The following is an 18,509-nucleotide window of genomic DNA, read 5'->3' as shown; positions in this document are numbered from 1 at the left end:
GAGATGTAAATACAAAAAAAGAAACACTACCAAAAATCCACCCCGTGTTGACAACCCCCTCTGGTATTTCTGAGAGAAGATGATTTATTATCATGTACATATTCCCAGTGAAGGCTGGGGTGTTTATATCTATATCTAACAAGAAATCTGAGACTAATACAGCAGCACATTATCAATGCGCTCCTCCTCTGTTGCTTCTTTACTTGCTGATGGGAATTACAGGTCTTTGAACGGAGCCAGATCTTACGGCTCCATTCCTTTCCAAGAAACGGTTCTTTCAGCTCCCAAACGACACTTCCTTTAGTACCACTTCTGCTGGTCACTGCTTAAGTTGTATTTTTATTTGTTGCAAGAAATATACATACAAGCTTCATCATTTGCAATACATTGAAATATTCTGCCATATTGATGGTTAAAAAGTGTCAAATGTCAAGAATAACTATCCTAGTTGTACAACAAAAATAACCCTGCTAATGAAAATTAATTTGCATTGTTAATAAATAATTACACCACTCTATACAGACACATACTGTATATTTCAATTAGTAAAAATAGTTAGTATAAGCTAGTAGGTTGTTGTTCCTACTTTTTTTTTTACACCGAGGGGGTGGGGTGCGGGTGAATCGCCCTCAGACTGGAGCTGGCTCCTATCGTTCACAACAAAGAGCCGGCTCATAGAGCCGACTCGTTAGCAAAACACACATCAATAGTTTCTTGCAGGAATTTGGCGATTAAATCTTGAGGCCAGTTTTTTAAGAGACAAATTCCAAATGATTTTCTTATATCTGTGAAATCAGCACAACCAGTGAATAACAGTGATGAGATGTCAAAATGTGGCAAATGCAAAAAAAGGAAATATCCTGAGCGATATCTTCATGAATGACTGTGCCAGACAGCAATGAAATGCATTGAGTTGAGTTTAGAAAGAAATCAGTTGTCTTTTATTATGAGCAGTTGATAACAAAACTTTGAGTTTTACATAGTTAGAAATATTATGCACGATTAACAACAATATGGAATCATGAAATGCAAGCTCCAATAACTCTCATTATGGAAAATAGCCTACCCTATCCCATGTATAAAAAAGTCCAGTGTGTAATATTAAGGAGGATTTACTGACATAAATGCAATATAATATACATAACTATGTACCTTACATAATGAATAAGCCATATCTATCTACATACACCGCGGGTACACTTACAGGGACATCGCCATGTTGCACCACCATGTTTCAAAGAAGAAAAAGAAGAAAAGCCAAATGGTACCCACCCATATCATGTAGCACAAGCAGACAGAGAGGGAGGGGTGAGCGGTGACTGATGGTGCATTCATGTGGTGTCGGAATAATCATAATCTTGTTTTCTTCCTTAAATCTTTATTGCAAAAAGATAAACAACAGAACTTTGATTCGTGCAAAATCACGTATTGCATTTACATATTTTACAAACATGTAATTTGTAAAATGGTTATAACGGTTAGTTTGCTGTCCGTGTAGAGTGAACTATATGTCTGTGTGTTGTTTATACGCTCTGATAATGCTAATCCAACAACTCTTTGTAGTAGCGTCCATGTTAATTCCACATTCCGATTTAAGATTACATGAAAACACACTGAAGTTGGAAGAACAACTTCACAACTCGAGATACGGAACCATCCGAGGAGCATGTGAATGCACCGTGAGCCTTTGGTTGCAATTTGCAACCCTCGCCACTAGATGCCACAAAAACTTACACACTGAACCTTTAAAGCATCAAGTTTCTTTTTTATTTGTCAAAGAAACATAGGACAAAATACATACCATAACAATAGCTTCCTGTGTCTCAAGAGAATATGCATATGGCACAAAAACTACAAAGATGACCTCCCATTCTGTGATTGATGCACAGTCATGTGAAGTTATTGGTAATTATGACTCTCATGAGATAGTTAAGTACATATCCAATGTGGAGGGAAACTTTTGGTTTTGTCCAAACATTTATCCATGTGGTTTCAAGGAAAGGGCATCATTTGTGATCCTCATAAGATGTATCCTAATGACTTTTCCTCTAAAGCCACCATGAGGTTCACATTTGTGGTTTTGAGTGAAATGTCTCCACAACTATTGGGTCGATTGTAAAAGTGTTCCTTTCACTTTTCATCCAGCTCCTTCATCAGGTTCCTGTTCTTAAACACAGTGTGTCAAATACTTTGGTTTATGACTAAATACCTGCAAAATGAATGAAATACCCATCATCCTCAGCTGTACGAAGATGGTGACCATTGTATCTGCTAAACATCAGCATGTCAGCATCATTATGACCATGTTGATGTTAGCATTTAGCTTAAAGCACTGCTGTGCTTCATGTTAGAGATGAGAAAGATTCCCATGTTAACGGCTTCAAGTGTTCACGTCATCTAACAACTCAAGATTGACAGAGATTAACACAGTTTTTGTTGAGACTCGTGTTTTCAACACAATTCTCTGGACAATTTTCTTGTTTGGTACCTATATAACAGTCTTAATTTTTAAAGCCTGTGAATGCCAGTAAAATAATTCCGCCTTAAATCACTTAATTGCTCGAGAACAAGTGGTTTTAAGAGCAAATTAGGCATATCAGGTAAAAGAGGTGCTGCTATTTTTGCGGACAATGTGTGTCTTGGGAGGTCATTAGAGCAAGTGGAGGAATTCAGTAAATAAGCTTCTGGCAAAGTCAGTACACTTCCTCTTTCTAACAACCCTGACATGCCAGCAGGAAGTCAGGCTCCCGTTCAATCAACGCCTCTGAGACCTCGGCCCACCTGACTCTGAACTGTATTGAGATAAACAGCAACATGACACAAGTTTGCAAACCAAGAAAAAAAAATAGAACGCAGGGAAATTCAATTAAGATTTAGCTGGAAGCATCTAATAAGTTTATGGAAATTAAAGTTTTATGTAAATCAGTTGTCTGCCTGGCCCTGTGCCAGATCACAAGGGGCTGCACTATATTGCATTCAGATTAGCTGCCTCAGAAAACTCAACAGCTAAGCCTAACAAGCCCAAAAACAACATTACATGAAATCTAGAGAGTGTGCTACATATTTTAAGGATATTTCACATTATCTCCTCACTCTGAACATCTCACCTAATGCTGTAAAATGATTATCAACCCGTATCCACGATTATTCAAAATTACTACCCCACTACAGCTCTGCTACTGTAGTCATTGTTTTCCCAAAATGCAGACACACTCTGGAAGTTACATCATTATTTATTCTTTATGTAAACAAGTCTCCTTTTGAGTGTGCAGCAAGTGAAACCATATGCGCTAAGTACACTGCAGATTTGAGAGCAAGTCCAGGCAAAGAGTACACTGACATCTTGTGGACAATGAAAGCAATTTCAGGGACAGAAGCTGCACTGTCCAGCTAAAGATCTCCTTTTGCCATTACTGATCCAGCACATGCAGAGCAGATGCTCCACATCTGAAACTACAAATCATAGACTTGGCATTTGCACTGTGCTTTGCATTTATTATACACTACTATTATTCAAACGAATGAGAATAACAAGTCAGTCATTATGTGCACAGGAAACTGATACTTTAAGCACTTCCTTCATTCCCTAGAAACAGAGTTCAATTAAACTACGGATCCACTAAATATATTATTTAGTCAGGTCAAATTCTAATTTAGGTGTATGAGTAAAACACCCTTTTTTAAGGCTTAAGGCACAGTCAGAGTAAGATGTCAGTAGCTTTAGGTCACAGCTGGGCAGATGCTACCTTGAGATGGTGGAGCTGGCGTGTGATTGGCTAGAGGAAGTAGTGGCAGCACTGAGCTGAGAGAAACCACTATGACTAGACTCCAGACTGGTCATGGATCCCCTAGAAAAAACAGACAAGGCAGAAAAAATAGTTAATTTTTAACCACCAAATACTGTAAAAAAACAACAACAGTATAACAGGTTTAAAAAGTATATATCTGGCAAACATATCTGTAAAACACAAGGACAGGTCATTCCAGGAATGTGACAACACTGATTTCTTTTTCAAGAGCAGTGCAGCCTTTGTGAAAAACTTCATTATTATAAAAAGAAAAGCACAGTGGAATAAATAAACCCACCTGAAGTCATGGGAGGCCAGCACCTCGGTGTAGTACATAATCTTACACTTGTGGGAAGAGACCTGCAGCGAAGCCAGCACATCATCCACACGAGGCAGGCTGGAGGCGGTGCAGGCTGGGGAGCTGTGGAAGCGCCACTGGAGGATGTAGAAGCCGGGCCAGCGTGTTACATGGGAGCCCTGTTTGAACAGAGGAAAGCTGCAGGATCAATTTTGGGGCTGCGATGATGGAGAATTTAACTGCCTAGATGCAACGGACAGCAAACAGGGACAAACTACGTTTTGTAGAAACTGCTAAAACACTAATCTCTACCATCTTCTCCCTGACCTGTACACTCTCTCCCTCCCTGCAGGTGAGGGATTTCTCCACTATGCTGAAGTCCTGGCCCAGCACCCAGTTCCTGTCTATCAGCTGGGCATTAACGGCCCCTAGGGATGTGAGGGCATGGGCTCCGAGAGTGTCTTTCTTGGGAGGCTGTGGGGCCCTCTTGGAATGGTAGATGTTGAAAAGCACATCTCCTTTAGACACGTCAAAGTCCCAAGTGATGACGGAGGAGGCCTCTGCGATCTCGATCAGCATCTGCAGGAGGATGTAAGGAAATTGGAAGCACAGAACGGCAGACAGCAGGCCATTAATCAAAGGTTTCTCTTTTGCTGCAAGCCTGCAATGTAGATTTCTTCCAGCTGGTGGCATCCTAATCCACAGGATAAAATCCAGAATACACATAAATTGGAAAAGGGCAGAAAACACTCCCTTTGCTCTCACCTTTATGCACTATTAGCAGAATTAAGGTATCCTTATTCTTTGATACATGTGGATTTACTGAGACTGTACCTCATATGGGGCTCCCTTGAAAATACTGGCACTCTTGTAGATGGAGTCAGTCAACAGGCTGTTTTCCTCACTGTCAAGCTCTTCTGCTGTCCTGTACAGAAATTTGGGAACCATACCTCCCTCAGGGATGTCACACTGGAGAGGGCAGCAGAAAAAAACCCCATCAAGCTCAACCAATGACAACAACAGACAACTCACATGAATATATGTGTGTATTGTAACATGAGGTTGCATATGTACCAAGGTCGGTACAGTGTCTGATTTCACTTAATTAAAGTAATGTGGGTTTAGTGACTCACGAGCAGGCGCCCTCTCGGTGGGTAAAAGCCACTCGTAGCTGTGTAAATTTGCCATTTTAAGAGAGATAAGGCCAGCTTAGGTTTGTTGGGCTCAATGAAATGCAGTTAAAACTGTAAGGAGTGGATGGAATGCATTGTACAGTGTTGAAATGCGAGCTGGCTAGCAGTTGTGCTAAAATAACTTGTCAACTGTATGACTGACCTGACCAGTACATACAGTATATCCTGCTCCTGTCCAAACAGTAAACGGCTGCAAAAGAAATGTCTGTATATATAGTTCTATGAGTACTCTTGTTTAGTTGATGCACTTCTCAGATTAAATTTTTAGCACACATGGAGATACTTGCTACTTGTTGCTGATTAGGGTTGGGCTGCTGATCTGAAATTTTCACATTATACCACCCTGTGAAAGCAGGTTTTAATGACCACGAACATGCTTATTATTGTTTTTAAGTATGCTTTGCACCTGCCTCGGAAATCGCTTCTCCCCACACTCTGACACACTCACACACCTACACCTCAGGTAAACACCCCAGCTTGCCCCCGCCCCAACCCTACTGCTGATGGATTAAAACCACATAAACCTGAGGCTATAAGGACTAGCGCACACTAAAGGAGTGAATGTCAAATCATGAGCACAAAGCCTGGCACACATTCTTTCACCGTGTCTGTTCGGGTATGTTGAGGACTAAACCTCACCATGCAGTCCCCTCCCAAGAAGTCAGGGATGATTTCTTTATCAATGTAGTCCACCAATCCTCCTGGACCCTGGTAGTCGTTTCCAGCATAAACAAGGAACTTTTTACGGGTATTCTCATGTATCAGGGGGCTAACCTGGAAACAAGACACCAAAAGTCATCAGAGAACATGAAAGCAACCACAGGGTCACACTGTAAAAATCAATCCATGAATATCTGAAGTAATCATGTTTAGAAATAAACAGGTTAGCTGGTTGATGGTTGGTTATATTTATTTTATCGTCATAATAGTGCATCCTGTTTAAATATTTATAATTGAACTTTGTTGTTTGTTATTTGCTGTTAAATATCTTTCACATCTCTGGGTAGAAACTTTTAAAGCCCTTACTTAACATCAGTTTAACTATGGTTAACTATGGTTACGCAACAATGGTTTCATTGCTATTATTATTGATAAGTTTGATTTGATTTATTTTCAAATATTGATGTACTACCACCACTACTACTACTACTACTCTGCTTTATTTCTTTTCTGAATGCTATTACTCTCCCACAAACTATACCTTTGAACATTGCTGTAGCAATGATCAAATGTACCCCCATGCGGATCTGCATATTGCATGGTTATAATTAACTTTCTCTCCATTTCTTCTTCATTTATCATTTGCTCATATTCACAATGTTGCACCCAGCTATTAAGAATTACTATCAGCAGGAATATTTGCAAGCGGCAATCTCTGCGTCTGCACAACTTGATCCATTCTTCCCTAATTAGATGATTAATTAAATCAAAATGATGAGCTTCTTACCAGGGTCCAGAGCACTGGAAAAACTCTGGGCGCCCTCAGTATGAGCAGACGACCCAGGGTCTCGGGGTAGTTGGCCTCCACCACCTCGATGATTCTCAGCAGAGCCTTAACACCTGGTCTCCACAGGTGCCGCATATTAAGACCCTCCAGATCCACCAGGCAAGTCCAGCAGCTGACCGACACATTAAAATAGACATTACAGGATTATATATGCAAGCATGTGTTCACCTGATTAGCTGCTACCAGTGAGAAACTGACAGAAGATAGATGAATTAATATCTAGGCACCTAATGGGTCGCCCGAAGACTCTGGTGTTTTCTTCACAACGCCTCAGTCCCTCCTCGTTGATGGACAGGACCTGGGTCATATTCATCAAGTTGTAGCATTAATGTAACGGAAGGTATTTTAACTGAAAATGTTTGTGTGTACGTTGAAGCATACATCTTGTGTATGTACCTGTTTCAGTAGCACCTCCTCTCCCAAGGCTCGTACCAAACCCTTAGTGTCCATTTGCCCCAGACGCAAGACATACAGAGGACGGCCGTCTAAACCACACACACACACACACACACACACACACACACACACCCACACACCACACACACACACACACACACACACACACACACACACCAATTCATAACAGAAGTTATCTCATTGCACTTTTCATATAGAGCAGGTCTAGACTGTACTTTGCAATATTTCCGTAATAATAACATTTACAGCGCTGTCGTCTAAATACAGCTGGTATTTACCACCTTAACAGGTATAAACTAAGCATGTAAACATTCAAAGGGCACTTCCTGTGTTTAAACCTGGTTGATCAGCTGTTAAAAGCAATGACTCATTTTCAAACATTCGAGCTGGGACAGATGCTGCTCAGACTTTACGGTCAATAATTAACAGGCTGTTTAAACCTACGTGAACATATATACTATAAATACAGAAGACCAAATCCTGCTGCCCCTGTATCTTTACATTTACTGATAAGTGACAAACAACAGCACAATAACAGGAAACAGTGACATAAAGTGAAAATACACACTTAGGCAGGTTATTATTCACAGTACCTTTGTCGTGGTGGTGCCAGCCTCCAGTGTAGTAGTCCTGAAGCAGTTGTGGGCACTCCCATGTGTCTAACAGGAAATCTACCTGGTGCTGCTTCCTCCAGGTAAGCGACTGGCACAAGAGCTCCCGGGCCTTGTCCAGGTTGAAGTCTCTGGCCCTCAGGAAGCGCAGCACATGCTGATCTTTTGGAATCTGTGCAACAACAAGCAGGGGTCAAACCTCTAATGCACTGCTCCAAGTTAAAGTTACATGTATTAACATTTAAGCCAACGGATGCTTGTTGTTTTCCATCTAATAATCTACAGTCCATGTGAGAAGCAAAACTAACATTAAGCGTGGAAGCATGTCTAGAAATAAATGTGTATTTTACATAACTGCACAGACTACTCTGTAGTCAAATAAAACTGTTTGTGACCTTGCCCTTGTGGTTTTCTTGGAGCCACTGGCGCAGTCGAATAAGACAGCTCTCCTGCAGAGGCGTTAAATCACCTAGGTAACGTCTGATGTAGTCAGCATCCAACTTGTCTACAGGCAAAAACACATGTACAGTGTAAAGTCAGCACATATTGCATGCACACAATGGAGACACCAGGAGCTGTGCACTATAGTGTTTTTATTTGAACATTTGGCACTATTGTTCAAAATAGTGCCAAAGACGGTGTTAAACTTCAGCACTTTTGTGTTGGCTGCTATTCCATCCTTAATCACGACTAGTGAGTAACCACTGACCGTCAGGATTGCCAGCCAGTAGCTCTGTGGGACAGGATGGGTCATTACTGTCGAGCACATTCTTAGCACTGCTCACTGGGATGGCTCGCTCAGTTGAGGGAGGCAGCAGCTGGAGCCTGGCAGCAGCAGTGCCAGAGACGACAGGGGGGATCCACCGAGGTATGTAAGTCACTCCTTCTTCCTCCAGCTCTGTGAGGTAGTACTCAATAATCTCTTTACCCTACAACACAGGAAGGAGACAAGACTTCTGGTTGATGCAACTGTCCAGGTGACACTATGGCTAATACATGTAAAGCAATAACAGACCTGAACAACAGATCAAACAATACTGGAAGCAAATCCAAGTTATCTTTCCACAATGTTTTTGGCAGGTGTGGAAAAAATGCTGTAGTAAGTAAGAATACTTTAAAAAACATTTTATTTGTCAATTAATAAAATAAAAAGTGGCTGAACGGAAATAAAATCCAAATCAAATAAATATTTGGTGTGGCCACCCTTTGCCTTTATAACAACATCACTTCTTCCTACTTTTGTAGGACTATCATCAGGTGTATAATTAAACACTTATATCAAATAGGTGTTAATGATCACCAATTCTACATGTAGGATGAAACACAAAAACAGAAACAGCTATGTGAGAGGAATACAACTGGCCACAACTGGAACAGCCACACTCCGCTAACAAGATGAGTTTGCTGAAGACAGTTTAATGTCAAAAGTCATACACCATGGCAAGACTGAGCACAGCAACAGGATCCAAGGTAGTTATGCTGCAACAGCAAGGTCTCTTTCTGGCAGAAATTTAAGGGCAGACGGGTTTCTAGATGTGCTGTCCAAGCTCTTTGAAGAAAGCATAAAGAAACAGGCAATGTTAAGGACTGTAGACGCAGTGGTCAGCCAAAGAAACCTACTGCGGCTGATGAAAGACACATCACACTTACTTTCCAAGATGTCCAGCAGTGCTGTCAGCTCAGAACTGGCAGAAAACAGTGGGACCCTGTAGGATGGACCCTGTAGGACCCATCTACTGTCTGGAAAAGTCTTGTCAGAAGTGGCCTTCATGAAAGACTTGCGGCCAAAAAGCCATCCCTCTGACATGGAAACAAGTCCTTTTGGAAGACGGAGTTGGGGATTTGGTCCAAATTACTGATCTCCTCAATGCAGAGAAGGACATGCAGATACTATATCAGTATATATATATCCATTATGCAGTACCATCAGGCAGGCATCTGATTGGCCCCAAATTTATTCTGCAGCATGACAATGACCACAAACATAAAGTGAAAGTCACTAAAAACTATCTTTAGCGTAAAGAAGAACAAGGAGTCCTGGAAGTGATGGTATGGCCCCCACAGAGCCCTGAACATCATCGAGTCTGTCTGGGATTACATGAGCTGAGAGAGCAAGTGAGGCTGCCTAAATCCACAGAAGGACTGTGGGGAGTTCTCCAAGATGTTTGGGCCAACTTACCTGCCGAGTTCCTTCACAAACTCTGTGCAAGTGTACCTAGAAGAAGTGATGCTGTTTTGAAGGCGAAGAGGGGTCACAGCAAATATTTATTTAATTTAGAAAATGATTTCTGCTAATTCACTTTGCAGTTTGTTAACTGATAAATAGAATCTATTAACATGTATTTACAGCATTTTTTCCCACACCTGCCTACCGTACGGTATATAAGTAAAAGTCAATTCAAAGATGCAAACCTTTTTAATGCTACTAGCATACTGTTTCATAGCTATCTTCTCTGCCATGCTCTCAAAGCCAAAGAAGGACTTAATATCCAGACTGGCCGTCTGTTCGAAGCACGTCCAGTCCTCATTCTCTGGATGAACCTACAGAAGAGGGTATCGCAGTATTACACACAACTATTTTTATGTCAACATTGCACAGTTCATTTGATGTACTGTATGTGACTGTACATATATTTTAAAGTGAGTGGTGTATCATAAACAGCAGAAATTATATTCGTGGTTTTATATTATGTTGTGAAAAGGGCAGGTAGGTATTACTTGTGAAAGAGCCACTTAAGCACATACATATATTTGGGAAAAGTTGTGATCACATGTTTAGTAAGTTCTAAGATTATTTAGGTTTATGAAACAGTTTAAGTATATTTTGATATATTATAGGTGGACTACACTAAGATTATGTTTGCATTTGCTATTATTCTATTTTTGTTATTTACAACAGGTGACAGTGCTGTAAGGCTGTTTTTAGTGTTCATTGGTGGAAAAAGTTTAGATGGTGCTAGTAAAGTGTTTTTGAGCATGTGATATTGTGTGAGAACACGTCACAGGTAATAAAGTAGGAATAGAACATCATGTCAGTAATGGACCAGGCAGAGATGAAATTTTGGATAATAATCACCTTCCGTGATGTTGAAATCTGTCTTCAAATAAAACCTCATTCGCCCTCCTGAACTTTATTGTAGGGTTTTCAAAAGTAAGTTGCATTTAATTCAATGGAACACTAAATGTGAAAAAGTGAAAACTAAAATACTTTGCAGACTTTGGAGCATGGTAAAATGGCCACTACAATTGGAGTGAGTCAAACTACATTGACTTTGTGTAGTGTTTAGCACATTTGGCACACCAGAAGATCACTTAGAATTAATATTTCAGAAAACAAAAGCCAGAGTTTTACTGGTATGCACATGCAGAACTTGGGATCTCGTCTCTGACTGGTACTTCTTTTTTGAACTAGGCATTGTAAAAGTGTTACACACACAGTGTTAAACAGTAAAACAAGTACAACAAAGAAACACTAATAGAGGCTCCTGTGTTTGCTCTCTCTGTTGTTTGTCTCTGTGGCTCACCGTGTAGTTGCAGCACTCACTGACAATGACCCTGTTTGAAAAGGTCTCGTTGTGGACCTCAATGTGGAGCATCCTGTCCCTCCGATTCAGAGTGTTCTTTTGGATAAAGTACAGGTAGTCTACGCCAGCAATCTACATGCAGAAAAATATAAATATGTTAAAATATTCCACATAAGTTGATCAAAAACACATTCATGCAATCTAATGCAACGTTGCCTCAAAATACCACCTTTAAGAGTTGCCATTCTCTGGGCACAGTCTTGACAAACATTCCTTCATTTTGTTCTTCTAAACAAATAATCTGATTATAGCAACTGTTTCATGGCTTTTGCACCCTAAAAGGTCAGAGGACAGGTACCCGTTTGAGAAGCCGCGGGGCATCAATGTCGATCACACAGCGCCTCTCAGTCACCAGCGTGGATCCATCCTCGCTTTGGCTCTCGCTGATGATCTCACTATCCACAAACACTGGGATCAGGGGGCACTTTGGGAACCTCTTCAAATAGGCCTGAGAGGGGGAGTGAAGTCAAATTTAAATTTAGTAGAAGAAATTAGTAAAGAAATGTGTAGATTCTCTTGTCTTGATGTTTTATTGTTCTTGTCCTTGACGATTATAAATTTTATTGAACAACACTGTTATGCCCTTTTGTCCTGCCTACTATGAGGCAGCTCTCGTAATGGGCAGGAAGGCCTCTTTGAATGGATCCATTACAAGAAGCTTACTTGTACCTGCCACAAGAGTAAGCTCTTGCTGACTTAATAGTAAAACACGTAATTTCTGTGTCAGGTTAGGATGTATTTAATAGTTAGGGGCTTTAACATTTTATATAATAACATATTAAAATTTGATGCTGTTTGCACGGCTGCGGCAGCTTTAACAAGCAGTGACCATCTGTCCAAGGCAATTTCTCCAGAGCTCACCAGTCAATATTGATTGAGTCGCTGAGCTCAGTCTATGGAGCCAGTAGCAGAGTGGGTTTTCCACATAAACTGTTAAATATAAATGTTATCACCATGCTGTATAAAACTTTCGCTAATATTATAGCCCTAAATGTGGCAATATAATATGCAGCAATTCAGCAAAATTACCTGGAACTCAAAAGCTTTTAAAAGTTTGAAGTGTGAACCTGACTAGTTGATTACTTGACATGCAGTAAAAAGCAACAAATAAAAGACTTTTAATTGGTTGTTTTATCTCTCCAAATTCACACTTAAACCGCTGATCTTTCAGCAACACACACACACACACACCCTGCTTGTATTGATACAGCACAGCAGCATGAGCAACCTAATCAATACAATGACATTATTCACTAAGCAAATTAATGGGAAAGGTTTCCTTGGTAAATAAGCAGCATTGACTGGTATTGTGTAACAGACAACAAAAACAAGGTTTCACTGATAGCAGGCCAACTGAAATCTGTGTCCTACCTATTCCTCTCAGAGCTGTTACCATAAAAGCAGCACAAAATAGAAAAGATGAGCAGAATGAGTTGGCAGGACTATCAATGGCCTCAGAAGACTCATCAGAAAAAAACACTGACTTGAGAGCAAAAACTGCTTTATTTCCTTAGGTGATATTGATTAAATGCAATTCTATGAGAATCAGCTGTGTTCAGGTAGCTTAATGTATCTACATCTGAACAAATCTTGTGCATTTCGAGCACAAGAAGACCTAGGGAAGTCATAAAGACGCGCCATGAAAGGCACAACAATGATGTCTCTGGTTAAACATTCAGTAATATCCAGGACAGTGATTAGGACTGTTAGCTGGATTAATAACCTGGAGAACGTCAGTGGCAGAGTGGGGGAACTAATGAGGTGGTAGTCTATTCACTGCTTTCTCTTTTTTATGCCGTCAGTGCCTGGATCTTTTCAGAGGAGCTATTATTTACTTTTTCACAAAAGGTCCATTTTCTAAATCTTTTTCAGTAAAGTGCAGTGATGCAAGAGGGATTGTACAGAGAGATGCTTCATGGGAAATGAAGCTTGTATCGTTGTTGACTAGGGACTGTTGGGTGAAGGAGTTGTACTCTGCAGTGCAAAGTGTCAGTGTAGCATCACAGTCTTTAACCCGCTCTGAGGATATTGCATAAGTCTTTGGCTTAATATATAACTGCAGAGAACAAGAAACAGACGGTAAGGGTGGGTGGAAACAGATAGCTTCTCATGAAATGCACACATTTTACTTTTGTTCAATCTTTGCTTCAGGGCCACTTACACAAATTAAAAGCATTGAGTTTTAGGTTGTAGGTGAAGAGAGCAAATGCATCGGTGTCATCAAGAGCAAAGCAAATTAATCATACAGTGAGTAATTGATGGAATCCTTGTTGGTATTTCAGTGGATTGCCCGCATATGACCGTTGAATCCTGCTGCATTAAAATCAGAATTTTTTAGACAGTTACATAAATATAGCTAGAAACATTTCTGCTGACTCACTCTCTTATCTTAGCATTACGTCATCTACAAGAAATTCAAGGTATACTGTATCATCAGCTTTTTAAAAACTGTAGCAATCCAACAAAATAACTCAAAGACTCCTGACCACTTATATGCATCATATTGTAATGAAAATAAAATAAATAATTGCAACCACAGGACAATACACAAGACGAGTTTTAAGAGGTTACAGATGCGTCAATAATGTGTGTATGTCTTTAATACTTTCTGTATAAATATCAGACATCTAGGCAATTTAAAAGAATGTGAAAAATCATCAGCCTGGCAGTGAATAAATGGGAAAGATACTTTGCATTTCATAAGCACCACACAGAACAAAGTTTAATAAGCAGCTTTCTCACAGTGTGTACCCTGTAGATTACTGTATTTACTGCAGCTTCAGGAGAGAAGAAGGTATACAGTGTAATTTGTCCAGTCACTTAAGGCATTTACTGCAGACAAGTGTATATCAAGAGTGAGACGGATGACCCTGGGAAGCAGACAAGGCTACAGACGTTATTGTAGGTTTCTGAAAGTGTCTGATCGCTTGTAAATTGCCACAGCTGAGACCCGGAATCTAGTGAATAAGTAATTTATTTTATATTTTTGTGTTTAATAAGAGCAAAAGTGGAATATGTTTAAATATTGCACGCCGAAGCCACAATGGCTAGAATAGAAATAAACAGACCCCATTCCAGTTCAGTTATATAAGATCCTGCAAAGTAATAGCCTACAGGTGGCAGCCACTGCTGTCTTCTGGCTGGTCATGTGAGTTAAAAGGTGACCGACACTCTGGATCATACTCACCGCCATTATTAACTCGAATGGATGTTTGTAGACCCGAACAGGGGACTGGTATTCCTGCACCATGGTTGAAACTCTGTTGGATAAACACAATTGACACTGACATGACACAGGATTGAAGAAGCATGACAGCGATGTGCACGGGCTCTCGTCCCGTGTCCCTCTTCTTCAGGCTTCAGCTGACAAAATGACCAGTAAATTTGACATAACCCTCATTTGATGTTGAAATGTTTAACTATATTTGGGTTAACCCATAGTCTGTAGGCTACAGTAAAGAAGAATACGTTTTTAGAGCCACCATGGTTGACATCTTTAAATAATATCAAGTATGAATAGGAATACATTCAGGCCGAAGTTTGTAACGTTATGTGCGCCTATGAAAACTATACGTGCACATTATTTCGCCTGACCAGTGAACAAAAAGTCCAGCTTGCCTTATAGCAGTCTAGAATCCTGTCCGTTAAGTGTATGAAGCGTCGCTGTAGCTGTATAGTTTCCGTATTGTCAGGTGAGTGGGAAAAGTGTAATTTCCCGCATTGTAAACGGCAAAATGAAAACTACAGTCGTGTCCGTCCGTCAATCTGTACTACCACATACTGTTTAACTCCGCCTTTTGCACACAAACAGGAAGTCACCGTAACGCTTTCTTGGAAAGTTAGTAGCTGGCGTTTTATTGTGAAAGGCCCACACACTTTGTCTCACTCGCTTTGGTACATTTCTCGAATCATCCCTGACATGCACAAGGCTGCACTTTTTCATGGCATATCAATTTCGACAGTATAAATTTATACATTGCAAGAGATTGGACAGGATTCATAGTTACGTTTTTACTGTTAGTTAATTAGAAATTAGAAATGTAAGCATGTGAAACACTCCTTAGGCTGATGTTCCTATTCACAGATTCTTATCACAACGGATATCTTCCAATAGACATGTATAGAAAATATGATTGACAGATATAGATATAGATAGATACAGTAGATAGATAGATAGATAGATAGATAGATATAGATATTGAAACCGCAAATACAAGAGCCATACTGGCTAGGACGTCGCCCGGGTCAACAAGGTGCTAGGGAACCAGGGCAACCTGATGACAAATGGGCTACTGGAACAAGACATTCATGGACTAGTGCAGAAAATATGGATCTCAACTCCTAGCTCAGTGTTCTAACATCCACAAATAGCAACTCCTATCACAACTAGAGATTGATGAGGTACAACAAATATGCTACGGCAAGGGGGAGCCAGGACGACAGGTCAGCGGGGGGATTTGGGTCCCAAGCCCCAATAACAACAAGCCCTTACGGCACAGAATCGCTCAACATAAGGGCAATTGAAGATCATAAGTACAACGACCGAGATTGCCATGGCAACAGTGATCCTAGAGATGCTTGGCTATAAGATGAACACCACAAGCCACAAAGAGCATTACCCCCCATGGAGGAGAAAACTAGAGACCAAGATCAAGGCAACATGAAGAGAAGTTAGTCAGCGACTGCGGCATATACCAAGGTGATGCACTATCCCCGCTGCTGTTCTGCATAGGCCTGAACCCCCTCAGCCAGATCATCACAAAGACTGGCTACGGATACCGGTTCCGAAGTGGAGCAACCATCAGTCACCTCGTCTACATGGATGACATCAAGCTGTATGACAGAAATGAGCGAGACATCAACTCACTGATCCATACTACCAGGATCTACAGCAGCAACATTGGAATGTCGTTCGGACTGGACAAGTGTGGCCGCATGGTATCAAAAAGAGGGAAGATGATCAGAACCGAGGAGGTTGAACTACCAGAAGGCCACATTGCAGATGTTCAGGACAGCTACAAATACCTCGGGGTGCCGCAGGCTAATGGAAACCATGAGAAGGCAGCAAGGAAGTCCGCCACAGCCAAATACCTACAGAGAGTAAGGCAGCTCTTGAAAAGTCAGCTGAATAGGAAGAACAAGATCCGAGCCCTGCCAGTCATCAGATACCCCGCTGGTATAATAAACTGGCCAAAGGATGAGATAGAGGCCACTGACATCAAGACAAGAAAGCTCCTCACAATACATGGAGGGTTTCACCCCAAATCCATCACCCTGAGACTGTACACCAAGCGTAGCGAGGGAGGCAGAGGGCTAGTGAGTGTCAAGACCACTGTCCAGGATGAAATGACAAAGATCCAAGAGTACATCAGAAAGATGGCCCCCAAAGATGAAGGGCTTAGTGAATACCTCAGGCAGCAGAAACCCGAGGGTGAGGACAAGGAAGATGAAGGACCTTCATGGAGAGACAAGCCGCTGCACGGCATGTACCACAGACAAATAGAAGGAGTGGCTGATATCAAGAAATCCTACCAGTGGCTGGAAAAGGCTGGACTAAAGGACAGCACAGAAGCACTATTCACGACGGCACAAGAACAGGCACTCAGTACAAGATCAGTAGAGGCTGGGGTCTATCACACCAGGCAGGACCCCAGGTGCAGACTGTGCAAGGATGCCCCTGAGACAGTACAGCACATAACAGCAGGGTGTAAGATGCAGGCAGGAAGTGCGTACATGGAACGCCATAACCAGGTAGCTGGCATAGTGTACAGGAACATCTGCCATGAGTATGGGCTGGAAATCCCAAGGTCAAAATGGAAGACACCTCCTAATGTAGTTGAGAATGACCGAGCTAACATCCTGTGGGACTTCAAGATCCAGACTGACAAACTGGTGATGGCTAACCAACCAGATATCGTGTTGATCGACAAACAGCAGAAGAAGGCTGCAGTGACAGACGTGGCAATCCCAAGCGACAGCAACATCAAGAAGAAGGAACATGAGAAGCTTGAGAAATACCAAGGGCTGAAAGAGGAGCTAGAAAAGATGTGTAAAGTAAGAGCAACAGTGGTAACAGTGGTAATCGGAGCACTGGGGGCTGTGACCCTCAAACTGGGAAAGTGGCTACAGCAGATTCCAGGTAATACATCAGAGGTCTCTGTCCAGAGGAGTGCAGTCCTAGGAACAGCTAAGATACTGCGCAGAACCCTCATACTCCCAGGTCTCTGGTAGAGCTTGAGGATGACACATACCACTCCGCAATAAATTATATAATATGTTGTGAATTTTTGTTGTCTATTCTTATTTTGTTTATGTTGTTTAAATGCAATGAACTTATGCCTAGATGTTTTGGGGGGTAAGACTATTCAACAGAGAACTGGTATAATACATTGTGATCAGCATGACATAACCAGTTGATAATGTAGGAAACAACAGACAGTTGTACATAATCATTTGCATCAATGTGTCAAAGCATTTGCAACATGTTGCAAAACAATGAGAAATTGCTTTTATGATGTGCACAAGTGACGATATGATGTGGGGGATAAACATGCAGGCTATTGTATACCTACATAAAAAATTGTAAAGCAAATATATGTTTGACAGCAGAACAACTTCAGCTATCACCTGCATTGAAAGTTTCCTTATAATATTTTGTATAATCGTTTATTAGTGTTTATTATATGTGGAAAGGGCACCCTCTCTTCATTTCCAGCATTACTGAAGTCAAAGTTGAAAATGCAATTTTAAACCAACAGCAGCACTTCAATGTTATGTTGAACAAGCAAACTGCTGCTCACACAAAAGAGGTGAGGGGCTTTTACATGTCTGTGTCCAGAGGTCCGTATTGACATTGGTGTTTTGGAGTGCATTAACAACATATTAGCGATCGACTTTAGACTCTGGAATTTAGGTTTGATTTACTAAAGCCAAATGCAGATTACATTCATAGCTTCAGCTCAGCTGCTTGCCCAATAGGCACCTGACATATATTCTTCAACTTGCAGATGTTAGGTGTTAGGGCTGCAATATAATGGCTTGCTTTTGCTGTTTTCACAAAACACACATATTTTTTTTTCAAATTCTTGGAACGGTAATGCCTTCCTGATTT

The 18,509-nt window shown here is 41.0% G+C and overlaps 1 protein-coding gene across 1 annotated transcript; it reads right to left on the bottom strand.

Annotated features, from left to right (window-relative positions):
• Window positions 1–1,744: 1,744 nt before the first annotated feature.
• Window positions 1,745–15,199, bottom strand: LOC123965955 (SEC14-like protein 1). The gene is made up of 16 exons (XM_046042242.1): window positions 15,017–15,199; window positions 14,586–14,658; window positions 11,697–11,846; window positions 11,339–11,470; window positions 10,227–10,355; window positions 8,524–8,743; window positions 8,210–8,319; window positions 7,797–7,986; window positions 7,183–7,271; window positions 7,014–7,084; window positions 6,727–6,898; window positions 5,919–6,053; window positions 4,921–5,055; window positions 4,414–4,665; window positions 4,087–4,265; window positions 1,745–3,848 (listed from the first exon to the last, which is right to left on the bottom strand). The coding sequence occupies exons 2-16, from the start codon at window positions 14,646–14,648 to the stop codon at window positions 3,743–3,745; spliced, it is 2,133 nt and encodes a 710-aa protein (XP_045898198.1). The 5' UTR covers window positions 14,649–14,658; window positions 15,017–15,199; the 3' UTR covers window positions 1,745–3,742.
• Window positions 15,200–18,509: the final 3,310 nt, after the last annotated feature.

Source organism: Micropterus dolomieu, linkage group LG02, assembly GCF_021292245.1.
Source record: "Micropterus dolomieu isolate WLL.071019.BEF.003 ecotype Adirondacks linkage group LG02, ASM2129224v1, whole genome shotgun sequence".
Taxonomy (NCBI): domain Eukaryota; kingdom Metazoa; phylum Chordata; class Actinopteri; order Centrarchiformes; family Centrarchidae; genus Micropterus; species Micropterus dolomieu.
The sequence above is the reverse complement of the archived record's forward strand: the minus strand, read 5'-3'. Positions and strand labels throughout refer to the sequence as shown.

Bases quoted from the DNA above. Each gene is read 5' to 3' on its own strand.
- LOC123965955 (XM_046042242.1), bottom strand. From the start codon at position 14,648: ATGGTGCAGGAATACCAGTCCCCTGTTCGGGTCTACAAACATCCATTC. The intron at 11,847-14,585 runs GTGAGTATGATC...TCCCCCTCTCAG, and splicing joins CATTCGAGTTAATAATGGCG to GCCTATTTGAAGAGGTTCCC. The intron at 11,471-11,696 runs GTACCTGTCCTC...TTCTGCATGTAG, and splicing joins CCCCGCGGCTTCTCAAACGG to ATTGCTGGCGTAGACTACCT.